We start from the raw sequence: 16524 nt of genomic DNA, 5'->3' as shown, positions 1-16524 counted from the left end.
ACTTTTAGTGATGTAGAGAGGGATATTCTAAGAGCAGAGACACACAGGCAGATTGAGGGAGATTAGTCGCCCCGGCAACAAATCTCCTCTTCTTCAGGGCGACTAATCTCCCCGAAATGCATTCCCACCAGTTAGAATGAAAACCGCGGGATGCCTAACGAGGAAACTTCGTGCAACTTCGAAAAACAAAGTGTTCCGGGTGCCATCCCGCCGACGATTTACATTTTACCCGGCGGGAAGGCAGTACGGGAGATTAGTCTCCCCGAAGAAGAGGAGATTTGTCACCGGGCAACTAATCTCCCGGAATCAGACAGTGTGTCTCTGCCCTAAGGCAATTTGGAATTTGTTTTCATTTTCTGTTATTGAAGGTTTTTTGAGTTATTTCGCTTTTTATTCAACAGCTCTCCAGTTTACAATTTCAGTCATCTGGTTGCTAGGGTGCAGATTACCCTAGCAACCATGTGCTGAGTTGAATAAGAGACTGGAATATGAATAGTAGAGACCTGAATAGAAAGATGAGGAATAAAAAGTAACAATAACAATAACAATTTTTTAGATGGGGGTCAGTGACCCCCTTTTGAAAGATGGAAAGAGTCAGAAGGAGAAGGCAAACAACTATAATACTATAACAAATAAATAATGAAAACCAAAAGTTGCTTAGAATTAGCCATTCTATAACATAATAAAAGTTACCTTAAAGGTGAACCACCCCTAGTGCCGATAATCTCAGTGTGATCATAAAGCACCTCCCCAGGACACGGCACAGAAAGGCTTGGGCTTCAATGCTTCCCGGTCATGGCAACCATCAAGTGACTCTCTGTTCCCTCATTGGCTAATTGGTGATCTGATGTTCAACTGAGAACAACTGATACTACACTTGGGGCAGATTTATCAAGGGTCGAATTTCAAATTTGAAAAACTTCGAAATCAGAATTCAAAAAGACCAACCGCAATTAAATCAAAGGTTTTTTTTGGCCGAATAGGTCAGTTTTCGATCGAATTGGAATCGTATGAATCAAAGTAATAGCGCATTCGATCGAATTTGATTCAAGGTTTTTCCAAAAAAAAAAAAAAACCCTTTGATTTTTCAAAGTCCACCAATTGACTCCAAATGGGTTCTAGGAGGTCCCCCATGGGCTAAAATAGCAATTTGGCAGGTTTGAGATGACGAATGGTCGCAGTCTAATTTTTAAAGAGACAGTACATGGTAAATTTCGAATTTTCGGTTTATTTTTCAAATTCAAATTGAATTTGGACTATTCCCTAGTAGAAGTACACAAAAATTAGCTGGAAATTTGAATTTTTTAAATTGAAATTTTCACTTTCACCTTTGATAAATCTGCCAAAGGCAACAGTTATTCATGGTATAAATACTCAATAGCTTGATGCTCTTTGCTAAACAAATTATATGGAGTAAATGTGAAACTGAACATTTCCTATGTAATGAGCTATTCTCACAGGGAGATCTGCACTACACATGCATTATTATTAGGGAAGCACCAAATCCAGGATTCGGTTGTGGATTTAGCCAGAATTCGGCCTTTTTCAGTAGGATTCGGCCGAATTCTTCTGCCCGGCCAAAATGAATCCTAGTTTGCATATGCAAATTAGGGACAGGGTGGGAAATCATGTGACTTTTTGTCACAAAACAAGAAAGTGAAAAATGTTTTTCCCCCTTCCCACCCCTAATTTGCATATGCAAATTAGGATTCGTAATCGTTTTAGTATTTGGCCGGATCTTTCGCGAAGGTTTGGCCGAATCCAAAAAAGTGGATTCGGTGCATCCCTAACTATTATCCTTTATTTAACAGTAAACTCAGCACAAGCACACACTGTACTTACCTGGAACCGACCAATTAACAGATTTAGGCAACTTTTAAAGGAGAGATTTCTTTTATTTAGAGAGTTGCAGGGAAGACATTAGAGCTTATTACAGCACAACAAGGCAACCGCATTACACACACACAAATATACACACACTCACACACTCGCACACACACTCGCACACACACTCGCACACACACTCGCATGTACCACTAGAAGGAGATGAAACACAAGCGCTTCTTTGTAGCGACGTTGTGCTTAGCCAGTAATAAATTGCACCATCTGACTTTTTTGCATAATGAAAGAAAAATGGATTATTTCCAAAATGTCATTATTAAAAATATACCAGTGCTTTTAAAAGATAAGTCAACCTTTAAAACAAGTGAATGTAAAATGGATAAGAAGGGCTATAAGCAGTTTTGCAATGTAAATTCATTATATATATATATATATATATATATATATATATATATATATATATATATATATATATATATATATATATATATATATATATATATGAAGTCCCACAGTGCCCGCACACAAGCCAAAAAAGTAAAGCCAGTGGTGCTCGATCCAAATGTTGTTCATATATATGAAAAGAAGATCAGCACTCACTGTAGTTTTGGTGAATTCGTGTTGATTTATTTGTCAAAAATCACATCTTATCCGACGTTTCGGTCCCGCATCTCATCCTTGAGAAAAGTCCCTATGCGGGACCGAAACGTCGGATAAGATGTGATTTTTGACAAATAAATCAACACGAATTCACCAAAACTACAGTGAGTGCTGATCTTCTTTTCATATATATATATATATATATATATATATATATATATATATATATATATATATATATATATATATATATATTTTTTTTTTTTTTTTTTTTTTTTATTCCAAGATATTAAGAGATACATGTACTGTTAAAGGGATCCTGTCATAGGAAAACATATTTTTTTCAAAACAACATCAGTTAATAGTGCTGCTCCAGCAGAATTCTGCACTGAAATCCATTTCTCAAAAGAGCAAACTGATTTTTTTATATTCAATTTTGAAATCTGACATGGGGCTAGACATTTTGTCAATTTCCCAGTTGCCCCTGGTCATGTGACTTGTGCCTGCACTTTAGGAGAGAAATGCTTTCTGGCAGACTGCTGTTTTTCCTTCTCAATGTAACTGAATGTGTCTCAGTGGGACATGGGTTTTTACTATTGAGTGTTGTTCTTAGATCTACCAGGCAGCTGTTATCTTGTATTAGGGAGCTGCTATCTGGTTACCTTCCCATTGTTCTGTTGTTTGGCTGCTGGGGGGGAAAGGGAGGGGGGTGATATCACTCCAACTTGCAGTACAGCAGTAAAGAGTGACTGACGTTTATCAGAGCACAAGTCACATGACTTGGGGCAGCTGGGAAATTGACAATATGTCTAGCTCCATGTCAGATTTCAAAATTGAATATAAAAAAAATCAGTTTGCTCTTTTGAGAAATGGATTTCAGCGCAGAATTCTGCTGGAGCAGCACTATTAACTGATTCATTTTTTCCCATGACAGTATCCCTTTAATATGAATGAATTGTGTTACAACAGCGCCACCTGCTGGTCAGTTTCCCACCAGTCTGACCAGCAAGTAGTCAAGGAAGTTGTCAGGAGAAAGAAAGAGGCTGATGTTCTTCTGTTTAGGAATAAAATTAGAAACGTTACTCACATCTTTCCTAAGCAGAAGAACATCAGCCTCTTTCTTTCTCCTGACAACTTCCTTGACTACTTGCTGGTCAGACTGGTGGGAAACTGACCAACAGTCCTATTAACTACATGTATCCTTCAATATGTTGCAATTAAAAAAAAATAATTAATGAACGAATGTACATTGCAAAAGTTCTTTGAATAGCATTCACTGATTTCAAAGAGTTATTATCCTTTAATTTGACCTGTAAAAACCATTACAACTGTTATTTAAAGTAGAATATGACCGTTTCTACACCGCTGGTTCTGACTGATGAAACAAAGTAGTACAAGCAAGGTCTCCTCCAGCTAAGAATCCAGCCTCCACATTGCCTTGCATGCGACTTCACAGGTCAGGTTGTTACCTTGTTACAAGAGTCAGCAGCATAGAGAATAGAAAGGGACAGATGCAGCAATCAAAAAAATAAAAATAAAAAAGATGGAAAGTTTCAGGGTGAATGATAAAAGTGGCATTTGGTTGCCAGCAATATGATTCATTCTCTTTAAAACTGGGTGGGTGCTCTCCATTTGTCCCCCCTGTTCTACCCTTCCCTTCTCTGTAACATTTGCTGTAAATAAATGGAGCGGAATGTGAGGAAATGAGCCATCGATTGGGCCATTCTGTAGCGATTACATAAATGTCACATTAAATGCACCAACTGTCGATTGGACCAACCCTACTGCACTTCCAGGGACACCAATAAAAGGTGAAACCTATTAACTGGGAGTACAGTTTGTCTCATATCAGAGTTCACCTCATTTGGTGTAAAATAAACAAGTCCTAATCTCAGTTCTATCTAATATACTGCAGGAAATGTGTATTTAATAAGCCTGTGGGGATGGGTCCTCGACACCGGGAGCTGCAGGGCAAGTGACCGCACTTCCAAACTCAACATCGTTTTTCAATATTTTACACTTAACATTAGTAAATAAAGCAGGAAACCTAGAGAGCAAAAGCTTGAGAAGAAGATTAAAGGGATCCTGTCATCGGAAACATGTTTTTTTCAAAACACATCAGTTAATAGTGCTACTCCAGCAGAATTCTGCACTGAAATTCATTTCTCAAAAGCGCAAACTGATTTTTTTATATTCAATTTTGAAATCTGACATGGGGCTAGACATATTGTCAATTTCCCAGCTGCCCCCAGTCATGTGACTTGTGCCTGCACTTTAGGAGAGAAATGCTTTCTGGCAGGCTGCTGTTTTTCCTTCTCAATGTAACTGAATGTGTCTCAGTGGGACCTGGATTTTACTATTGAGTGTTGTTCTTAGATCTACCAGGCAGCTGTTATCTTGTGTTAGGGAGCTGTTATCTGGTTAACTTCCCATTGTTCTGTTATTAGGCTGCTGGGGGGGGGGGGTGATATCACTCCAACTTGCAGTACAGCAGTAAAAACTGATTGAAGTTTATCAGAGCACAAGTCACATGACTTGGGGCAGCTGGGAAATTGACAATATGTCTAGCCCCATGTCAGATTTCAAAATTGAATATAAAATATCTGTTTGCTCTTTTGAGAAATGGATTTCAGTGCAGAATTCTGCTGTATCAGTACTATTAACTGGTGCATTTTGAAAAAAAAAATTCCCATGACAGTATCCCTTTAAGAAAAAGGACTATGGCCCCTGAGCTGTACCCTCTCGATGGCCAATATTTGTAGGTTCTTCCAAGAGCCCATGTGAGGAATCCCACTTTCTACATCCGGATTAAATGGCATTTTAACATGAGATTCCTTTTAAAGTTGCCAGTTATGACCCGTGTGTTATCAGCAGCCCAGGTACAAGTACGGGGGGTGTAGTGTGATGACTGCGTGCAAAGGGGGGCAACTTACTAATACTGACACTAAATTGCTCCGGGCAGTTACCAATAGCAACCAAACTGCATTTTCTTGTAGGAGCCTGGGCTAATACTCACCAAAAGGCAACTCGAATCGCGTATCTAGTAAAACCTTATGGAGCGTTGGGTTCCTGGTACCACAGATCTCATCATTCTTCATCAAGACTTCAGATTCTAGGGCAGCCCATTCCCCAGGTCCTTCCTAGTAAATCAAAAGGAGAGAGTATTTAGAATGATATAAAGACATTGGTCTTGTTTTAATCTCTGTCTGTGCGCGGCCTTGTATCTCAGTCCTATGTACTACTACAGACTTGACTTGCTCGTAGGTTACAGTCGTATACATTGCTGCACCTCGTCTTTGTCTTGGGCTTGTGCCACTTACAGGTAATGCCGCAGTCAGTTTTGTTTCAATGATGCCCTGCTACCCCCGCTCTGGCTTGATCTAAACAGTGGGACATATGAACGGCTACACATTTGTCATCATTGCTCCAATCTCTGCATCATGAAGTACATTTGCACCCTTGTGCTACAACCCAACTTGCTATTCTCATACTACATGTGACTAAACAGTGGTGAGAATATTTCCCGGTCCCGGCCTTATTTCCACTTTTATGATGATAACTGATGCATGTTCAATAACCCTCTTCACCATCAATATGAGAAGAGAAGGAAAGGGAAGAGTCACTGACAAAATATTTCTCTCTCTCAACTAATAAAGCACTCGCTCTTGTCCTTATTCCATCAGCCTAGACTACGTAAATCTACTACTAACTGGCCTCTCCCACTATACTCTTACCTTAAAGGGATTCTGTCATGATTTTTATGATGTAGTTTTTATTTCTAAATGACACTGTTTACACTGCAAATAATTCACTGTACAATATAAAATGTCATTCCTGAACCAGCAAGTGTATTTAGTTGTAATATTGGTGTGTAGGTGCATCTCAGCTCATTTTGCCTGGTCATGTGATTTCAGAAAGAGCCAGCACTTTAGGATGGAACTGCTTTCTGGCAGGCTGTTGTTTCTCCTACTCAATGTAACTGAATGTGTCTCAGTGGGACATGGGATTTTACTATTGAGTGCTGTTCTTAGATCTACCAGGCAGCTGTTATCTTGTGTTAGGGAGCTGCTATCTGGTTACCTTCCCATTGTTCTGTTGTTTGGCTGCTGGGGGGGGGGGAAGGGAGGGGGTGATATCACTGTAACTTGCAGTACAGCAGTAAAGAGTGATTGAAGTTTATCAGAGCACAAGTCACATGACTTGGGGCAGCTGGGAAATTGACAATATGTCTAGCCCCATGTCAGATTTCAAAATGGAATATAAAAAAATCTGTTTGCTCTTTTGAGAAATGGGTTTCAGTGCAGAATTCTGCTGGAGCAGCACTATTAACTGATGCGTTTTGGAAACAGCATGTTTTCCTGTGACACTATCCCTTTAAGCTCAGCTGAGATTCCTCCTGTTCTCAACTATCAGCTGCTCCTCTGTTACAATCTTTATCATGCCACTCTCTGTTAAGCAAAGGATAATTTACAAGCTCCTTTTGTTAATTGTGATTGTCCTTCACTCCTCCATTTCTCCATAGGTTCTGTATATTGCCTTAAGCCTCTCTCTCTCGCTCCCCCTTTGCACTAGAATTCTGTCCCTCCAACATCCCTTCCCTCCAAAATGAGTAATACCGGAATGTATGGCGGCTCGCACACCCAGGCCTTCTGTAGAGATCGCCTGGTTCACAGTGATGGAGGGATCGGCACCTCCCAGACAGACAGTTCCAAGAAATTCACTGGCACTCACGGCTGATTCAAGCAGAAAGAAAACCCCTTGTGTGTTTATTTGCAGTTTTGCTAAGTTTCGGGGTAGTACCCTTTTGATGCTTGACAATTGCACATAAACACGCAAGTGTTTTTCCCTTCTTCAATCAGACGTGATTGCCAGTAAATTTCCTTCCCGCTAGATAACCTTCCCGCTAAAATGCCTTCCCGCTAAAATGCCTTCCCACTAAAATGCCTTCCTACTAAAATGCCTTCCCTCTAAAATTCCTTCCCTCTAGAATACCTTCCCGCAAAAATTCCTTCCCGCAAAAATTCCTTCCCACTAGGATACCTTCCCGCAAAAATTCCTTCCCGCTAAAATTCCTTCCCACTAGGATACCTTCCCGCAAAAATTCCTTCCCGCTAAAATTCCTTCCTGCTAAAATTCCTTCCCGCTAAAATTCCTTCCCGCTAAAATTCCTTCCCACTAGATTCCCTTCCCGCTAAAATTCCTTCCAACTAGAATTGGTTCCTAAGGAACTTTCCTTCTGACTTTTCAAAAAAATAAACTGAACCGCTACATTTTATAGCACAGGTATAGTATCTGAATATACAGTAAATAAAGCTAAACATACGCACATAATCTTGCTCTTAATTGAATGCAGTAAGTCTTGGATACACAACTCCCTGACTTGCTCCCCCTATAGATGGTCTTGTCTCAAGCCCAATGTGTTATCGTCTCACACTAAACATGTCCAACTGGATCTTTACACTTGTACCACTGGGGATGAATAGATCACTGTCCCTGTAGAGATGGTTTTATTGGATTTTGTTTTTCTACTTTACAGCAGGAGAATTTGCTGCCATTGTGTCATTAAAGAAACATCACAAACTGGATTAGTCACGTCAGAAACACAACGTCAGGGATCGTGTGCAATGAAACTGCTGGAGGCTCTGAGCTTGGATGAAAGGTGATATTTACATGCAAATCACATGAACGGGGGCACTTCTGAGGGTGGGGATTGGTTCAGTTGGCAGATAATTGGCTGCGGCCTTGTTACTGTTTGGAGCCATTCTCAGCTGTCTATAGTCATCCAACAGCTCATGTCTCTTTACTCCTCATGTCTCTATACAGTCACATTTACTGCGGACACTCACATGTTATTAACCACAGCTTTCCCTTTAAGCCCAGCACTTTCTAATCACTTCAACATAAGTCCATAGAACTCGAGTGAATTTATTATCTGTGCAACTACAGTGATAATATGGAATATCTGCCACTTTAATACTGGAGTTCTTATTTAAATTAAGACTTATAGGAGAAAACAATAATTATTTCTTGTATTCACTGGTAAGGAATATTAAGGGACAGTAATGAAATAGAGAAAGTACAGAGAAGAGCGACTAAGCTGATAAAGGGAATGGAAGGATCAGTTATGGGGAAAGGCAAGTTGAGATTCACTTAGAGTTAACGTTTAGTCTGATGTAGAGAGGGATATTCTGAATGTATTTGCAAGTGGACATAGTTTTTTATTATTTGTGGTTTTTGAGTTATTTAGCTTTTTTTGCGGTTTTATCAAATGGGAATCAGTTACCTCCATTTGAAAGCTAGAAACAGTCAGAGGGAGGCAGATAATTCAAAAACTATAAAAAAAAAAAAACTAACAACAAGGAGGGTAAAGGGTTTGTTACAGTGAGAGCTGGGACTTATCTATATATAGCAGAACCCGTTTTAAAGGAACAGTTCAGTATAAAAATAAAAACTGGGTAAATAAATAGTCTGTGCAAAATAAAAAATGTATCTAATATAGTTAGTTAGGCAAAAATGTAATGTATAAAGGCTGGAGTGAGTGGATGTGTAACATAATAGCCAGAACACTACTTCCTGCTTTTCAGCTCTCTAACTCTGAGTTAGTCAGTGACTATAAGGGGGGCCACATGGGACATAACTGTTCAGTGAGTTTGTAATTGATCCTCAGCATTCAGCTCAGATTCAAAAGCAACAGTGATGACCCATGGTGATGACTCTGATTGGATACTGCCTGGTAGCCAATCAATGGAAAGCGAGAGAGCTGAAAAGCAGGAAGTAGTGTTCTGGCTATTATGTTACACATCCACTCACTCCAGCCTTTATACATTACATTTTTGCCTAACTAACTATATTAGAAACATTTTTTATTTTGCACAGACTATTTATTTACCCAGTTTTTATTTTTATACTGAATTGTTCCTTTACGTTTTCCAGGGGACCAAAGAAAAAATGGTGTAAAATGCAGGAAATGTAAAATGAGGGAAATGTATTATGTATAATATGTATAATATATAGGTGGGACCACAAAACAACAATGTAAAATGAGGGGAAACTTAAAATCGGGGTGTAAAATTGAGGTTTCACTGTAAACGTACAAGACAAGCAGTTACATTCAATGTGAGAGTTTTTTCATCTCCAGCAAGTGATCCTGATAGTGTTCCATATAATTCTCACCTCTTCTGATTGTCTGATTGTCTGTAATGGAATCCACACTGTTCCCACCATTGTGTCCCAAATCAGCCCCTTGTTCCACATCTCCACAATCAGCCCCAGGTCCAGCCGACTGATCTCACTGCAACACAAAATGTCACACAAAATGTCACACTCAACACAAACCTCTTACACATTATCACTGGCCCACAAGTAACATTATTAGCTTGATAGATAGATAGATAGATAGATAGATAGATAGATAGATAGATAGATAGATAGATAGATAGATAGATAGATAGATAGAGACACACACACAGGTATGGGACCTGTTATCCAGAATGCTCGGGAACTGGGGTTTTCTGGATAATGGATCTTTCTGTAATTTGGATCTTCAGACCTTAAATCTACTAGAAAATCATATAAACATTAAGGCGCAGATTTTTCAAGGGTCGAATATTGAAGTGAAAAAACGTCGAAATTCGACCATCGAATAGGTGTAGTACGATACGATGAAATCCTTCAAATCGTACGATTTAATCTTCGACTTCTTAAAACTAAGCCATCGGCTCATATGGGTTATAGGAGGTTCCCCCATAGGCTAAACAGCAATTCGGCAGGTTTAAGGTGGCTACGTTTTTTAAAGAGACAGCACTTCGATTTTCGGATGGTCTAATAGTCAAAATATTTTCACTTCGAATCGAAGTTGAAGTCGAATTTGGCCTATTCGATGGTCGAAGTACCCAAAAAATTACTTCAAAATTCACTTTGACCCTTAGCAAATGGGCCCCTAAATAAACCAATAAGGATTAATTACATCTTAGTTGGGATGAACTACTGTTTTATTGTTACACAGGAAAGGGTCACACACTCAATTTACAAAAATTATATATTTATTACATGAGAAAAAAAGAAAAGAAAATAAAATGTACAAAAATTACAAAAATCAAAAGTGGGCCCAACGCATTTCTACCATATTGGTCTTCCTCAAGGGCACAAATAACAAACCAAAAGCTTTTCTGCCTTTTTCTTTTTTGTTATTTGTGCCCCTGAGGAAAACCAATATGGTTGAAATGCGTTGGGCCCACTTTTGATTTTTGTAATTTTTGTACATTTTTTTTCTATTCTTTTTTCCTCATGCAATAAATATATACTGTAATTTTTGTAAATGGAGTGTGTAACCCTTTCCTGATTGGTTACATGTTAGATTTAGAGACCCACATGGGGAGCCCCCCTACAGATTAGCGCCTTATAGCGCATTATATTTTTAAGGGTGTGCACCCGCTTTTCTTATTACTGTTTTATTATTACACAGAAAAAGGAAATCATTTTTACACATTTGGATAAAATCAAGTCTATGGGAGACATTTCATAGTTGATGTAACACAAAAATTAAGATTGTACCTAATGACAGTACAGATATGGGATCCATTATCCAGAAACCAGTTATCCAGAAAGCTCTAAATTAAAGAAAGGCTGTGTCCCATACACTCCATTATGTCCAAACAATTAAAATTTTAAAAACTATTTCCTTTTTCTGTGTAATAATAAAACAGTCGCTTGATCCCAACTAAGATATAATTAATCCTTATTGAAGGCAAAACCAGCCTATTGGGTTTATTTCATGTTTATTTAATGTTTACATGATTTTCTAGCATTCACCTTTGAATTAACTGTTAGTATGATGTAGAGAGGGATATTCTGAGACAATTTACTTTTCATTTTTTTTATTATTTGTGATTTTTGAGTTATTTGGCTTTTTATTTAGCAGCTCTCCAGTTTGCAATTTAGTTGCTAGAGTCCAAATTCCCCTAGCAACCATGCACTGATTTGAATAAGAATATGGAATATTAATAGGGCAGGGTCGGAACGGAAAGAAGCAATAACAATAAATGTGTAGTTTTAGAGAGAATTTGTTTTTAGAGGGGGTCAGTGACCCCCTTTTGAAAGCTAGAAAGAGTCAGGAGTAGAAGGCAAATAGTTAAACAATAATAAATAAATAATGAAGACCAAGTGAAAAGTTGCTTAGAATTTGCCATTCTGTAATATACTAAAAGTTATGCTGAAGGTGAACGATCTCTTTAAGGCATGAAGATCCAAATTATGGAAAGATCCATTATCCAGAAAACCCCAGGTCCTGAGCATTCTGGATAACAGGTCTCATACCTGTACTATATAGATCCAAGAGAGATTATTCCAAAGCCCTTTATGCACATTCCTTGGCTGGGGCCAATATCTTGGCTTGTGGCTATCAAATATACTGTACATAATTATAATCATGGGGAACTTCCCCTTTAAAGCACAAGTTAGGTCGTGCCGAGAGCTGTGTGCCCACAGGTTAATAAAACGAGAACCTGCCTAAATATTTAATTCCGTATTTACAAATGGCAGATGCTAATTTGTCACAAAAATGAACATAGGGAATTTGGCAGAAGGAAATGTGTGAAAGTGACTGTCGGCTCCCAGTGTCACTGCACATAAATATCCCAGGGCGGCAGTTAGTAACCGACATTCATAAAGCTCAGTGCCAGCGGGATCTGCCACTTAGTGTTACACGAGAATGTATAAAGTGCTGCACAGTTGTAGCATCAGGGGCAACAGTCAGGTAAAGCGAAAGGACTCTTGTCACAAGAGCTTACAATCTACAAGTGTGCAGATTATGCAGTATTTCTCCTCTAATGGAAACACATTATATATTCCTGCTGCAGGGATTTCCCCAGCTTCTAAATAAAGTCATTTACATCTGCAGTCAGTTGTGTGTGTCTTCAATTTTACTGTTAGTTGTAAGGGGTTGTTTCCCTTTAAATTAACTGTTAGTATGATGTAGAGAGGGATGTTCTGAGACAATTTGCAATTGGTATTCATTTTTTATTATTTGTGGTTTTTGACTTATTTAGCTTTTTATTCAGCAGCTCTCCAGTTTGCAATTTCAGCCATCTGGTTGCTAGGGTCCAAATTACCCTAGCAACCATGCTCTGATTTGAATAAGTGACTGGAATATATTTAGAGGAGGATCTGTATAGTAACATGAGGAGCAATAACAATAAATGTGTAGCCTTACAGAGCATTTGTTTTTTAGATGGGGTTAGTGACCCCCATTTGAAGGCTGGAAAGGGTCAGAAGAAGAAGGCAAATAATTCAAAAACTGTAAAAAAAAATTGAAGGTCAGATGAAAAGCTGCTCACAACTGTCAATTCTGTAACATTAATCTTAAAGTTAATTTATAGGTGACCTTTCCCTTTAAGGCTTGGGCCCAAACTAGAGAGCAGGGAAATAAGATGTGGCACCCAGAACCATGGGTATTTCTAGAGAATAATCCCATGTAATGGGCTGCTGGGCAGAGAAGCTAGCACTTTATTTATAAGGGACGCAGCCAAATGGGTAACAATGTTTGTGTCACCGGGGGGGGGGTTCTCAGTGCTTAATTAGGGATGTAATTAATCCACTATTCAATCCTTTGTGACAGATTTGGACAAATAAACAATCTGAACCCTGATTTGCATATGTAAATTAGGGGGAAGGGAAAGAATCGCATGCGCAGTTAAAGGGGTGGTTCAGTTTTAGTATATTATAGAATGGCCAGATCTAAGCAACTTTTCAATTGGTCTTCATTATTTTTTTGCAGTGTTTTTAAATTATTTGCCTTTCCAGCTTTCAAATGGGGGTCACTGACCCCATCTAAAAACAAATGCTCTGTAAGGCTACAAATGTATTGTTATTGTTACTTTTTATTACTCCTCTTTCTATTCAGGTCTCTCCTATGTATATTCCAGTCTCTTATTCAAATAAGGGCATGGTTGCTAGGGGAATTTGGACCCTAGCAACCAGATGGCTGAAATTACAAACTGGAGAGCTGCTAAATAAAAAGCTAAATAACTCAAAAACCACAAATAATAAAAAATGAAAACCAATTACAAATTGTCTCAGAATATCCCTCTCTACATCATACTAACAGTTAATTTAAAGGGGAACAACCCCTTTAACAAATTTTTGAATTCCTGGTTTGAGTGACAAAAAGTCAGTGATTTTTTTGGATTGGCATTTGCTTGGGCCAGGCACTGGGATTAGGCTGAATCCTGGTGTAAAAGACCAAATCTGAATCGTGGAGTCAGTGTGTCCCTACTCTCAATAGGAAACACAACAAAGTACAGAAACACCAGGAAAATCTGATTGGCTGAAAGTTTGTTTAAAAGAAGGTGGAGTTGAAGTGCTCCACCATTAATGTGGGATCTCATGTTAGAGACCCTGATTGAGCTCCTTGTATCAAGTCTATTCATCTCCTGCTGTCCCAGCATGCTCAGCGTGACTATAAATGGCTGCCTTGTTTGCTATAAAAACACTATATATTAGTGGAACAGTTAAAAATGTGCTCCTTCAGTGCCCCCTACTGGTGACAGGTGGCCCCAACACTATCAGGAACTTTCTCCTATTGATTCCTCTAGCTTTATCTATCTATCTATCTCTATATCTATCTATCTATCTATAAATACAGGTATGGGACCAGTTATCCAGAATGCTCAAGACCTGGATCTTTCCATAATTTGGATCTTCATCCCTTAAAGGGGTTGTTCACCTTCAAATTAGCTTTGAATATGATGCAGAGAGGGATATTCTGAGACAATTTGCAATTTGTTTTAATATTTTATTATTGAAGGTTTTTGACTTATTTAGCTTTTTATTCAGCAGCGCTTCAATTTGCATTTTAAGCAACCTGGTAACTAGGGTCCAGATTCCCCTAGCAACCATGTATTGATTTGAATAAGAGACTGAAATATGACTAGGAGAGACCTGAATAGAAAAAGGAGTAATAAAAAGTAGCAATAACAATACATTTGAAACCTTAAAGAGCATTTGTTTTTTAGATGGGGTCAGTGACCCCCATTTGAAAGCTGGAAAGAGTCAGAAGAAGAAGCGATGATAAAACTATAATAAACAAATAATGACCAATTGAAAAGTTGCTTAGAATTGCCCATTCTATAACATACTAAGAGTTAATTTAAAGGTGAATCATCCATTTAAAGGTAATTGTGTGTATTTAGTGACAGTTGGTGCCACTGAGTCCCACTTACCTTCTGCCCCAGATCACACATTGTTGCACCTACTGACACCCCCAGAGCAGGGGCAGCTCCAGGTCCCACTGTGTATCAATAGGGCACACGCCACTCGCGGATATAACAGACACAACTGAGCCCAATTTATTGAAGAAACACAAGTGCAATTACATTAATTTTGGTAAATAGGGGGCAACGCAACTGCATCATATTCAATGGCACCCGCAATGACACGAGAATTGTGTGATGCAATGATGCATTGTGGGAGATAAAAACATGCCAATTGCACTCAAGTCCTACTTGGTATGAGCAGATACCAATTCCCATCAGCCCCTGCTCCTCGTGAGCTCACAATCTAATTTCCACATGTGATTCAAAGAAAATCAGAAATCAGGTGAATAGGGGACACTGGGAACCAGCAACACAATGGTTCCTATGTTGGCACATAATTGGCCGATCCCTCGCCAGGACCTTTCTCCAGAATCATGTTTTATATTTATGAACACGGTCACTGCTTTGTCTGATCAAGGACACCATCCAAATATCAGATACATCAAGATACACTGACTAACCCCAAGTACCCAGAGGCACACGCTACCCTTGCCCCCCGCATGCTGCAATGGTTTGATCCATGATATGAATAAGAGGCTGCACATCAGGACTGTACAGGAATAGATTGAGGGGTTGATGCTGCACGTGATCTATTGTCTATAATTTATTTCAGGATACTCACAGCTGATTTACACTATAAAGCAACAGCTCTGGGACCAAGTGATGTATAAATAGCTCAGGGTAAGAGAAATGATCTAAACAAAGGTTATTCTTATAATCAGGAGAGACACAGAGTATTCCTATGCCAGGAGTCTAGCAACCTGCTCTCTGTATATGTACCACAATATGTCTAACAGCAATATTATACATTATATATCCTTATAACTACGCGCTGGGCCTGGTCTCTTGTGTCATATGATTCATTCAAACTCACCTACTTGAACAAATAATACCCTGTATTATCATGGCCTGTACAAAAGCTCTCCCTGCAGCCTTGTGCCTTTATATGGTCACAGAACAACCCCTCAGTGACTTCTAATATCCTTATCATTTACAGTAGGGGGTACATTATCCCTTATAATACATGAGTGATACTCAGAGTTCCCTGTATAACTCAGCCTGCAGCCTTGTGCCTTTATATGGTCACAGAACAACCCCTCAGTGACTTCTAATATCCTTATCATTTACAGTAGGGGGTACATTATCCCTTATAATACATGAGTGATACTCAGAGTTCCCTGTATAACTCAGCCTGCAGCCTTGTGCCTTTATATGGTCACAGAACAACCCCTCAGTGACTTCTAATATCCTTATCATTTACAGTAGGGGGTACATTATCCCTTATAATACATGAGTGATACTCAGAGTTCCCTGTATAACTCAGCCTGCAGCCTTGTGTCTTTATATGGTCACAGAACAACCCCTCAGTGACTTCTAATATCCTTATCATTTACAGTAGGGGGTACATTATCCCTTATAATACATGAGTGATACTCAGAGTCCCCTGTATAACTAATGAGAGAACATTTGGGGGTCAGATCAGTACATGGAGAGATATGCATATAAATAAAGCAGTAGAGCCGTCAGTCTGTGTAGGAGGAAGGTTCGTCGTTGGTTGCGTGTTGCAGTTTCCCCATTTAACAGGAATTAAAGAGAAATGGATCATTATGTGGCACCTGGGCATAAGCCGCTTTATATAATTCTTACTCAGCAGAGCAAACGGCGAGAAATAAATCCGGTTAAAGAAAGAGAAATCAGCAGAAACATGAAGGAAAGTTGTGCAGTCGCTTGTGAGAGGATTAACCCAATTGCTCCAAGTCTGAGCTTAGTG

General features: G+C 38.9%; 1 protein-coding gene across 6 annotated transcripts in view; it reads right to left on the bottom strand.

The window, feature by feature from the left end:
- The window catches only part of LOC108718947 (protein unc-13 homolog B), a 193185-nt gene that overhangs the window by 128298 nt on the left and 48363 nt on the right, over positions 1 to 16524 (bottom strand). For all 6 annotated transcript variants that reach the window (XM_041570506.1, XM_041570508.1, XM_041570519.1 and 3 more), the window contains exons 5-6: positions 9616 to 9733; positions 5459 to 5582 (exon numbers count right to left, since the gene is read on the bottom strand). In XM_041570506.1, coding sequence (XP_041426440.1) covers positions 5459 to 5582; positions 9616 to 9733 — 242 coding nt within the window. The remainder of the gene's footprint in view (positions 1 to 5458; positions 5583 to 9615; positions 9734 to 16524) is intronic.

This window comes from Xenopus laevis, chromosome 1L (assembly GCF_017654675.1).
Source record: "Xenopus laevis strain J_2021 chromosome 1L, Xenopus_laevis_v10.1, whole genome shotgun sequence".
In the NCBI taxonomy this organism is placed as follows: domain Eukaryota; kingdom Metazoa; phylum Chordata; class Amphibia; order Anura; family Pipidae; genus Xenopus; species Xenopus laevis.
Note: the sequence above shows the minus strand (reverse complement) of the source record. Positions and strands in the feature narration are given on the sequence as shown.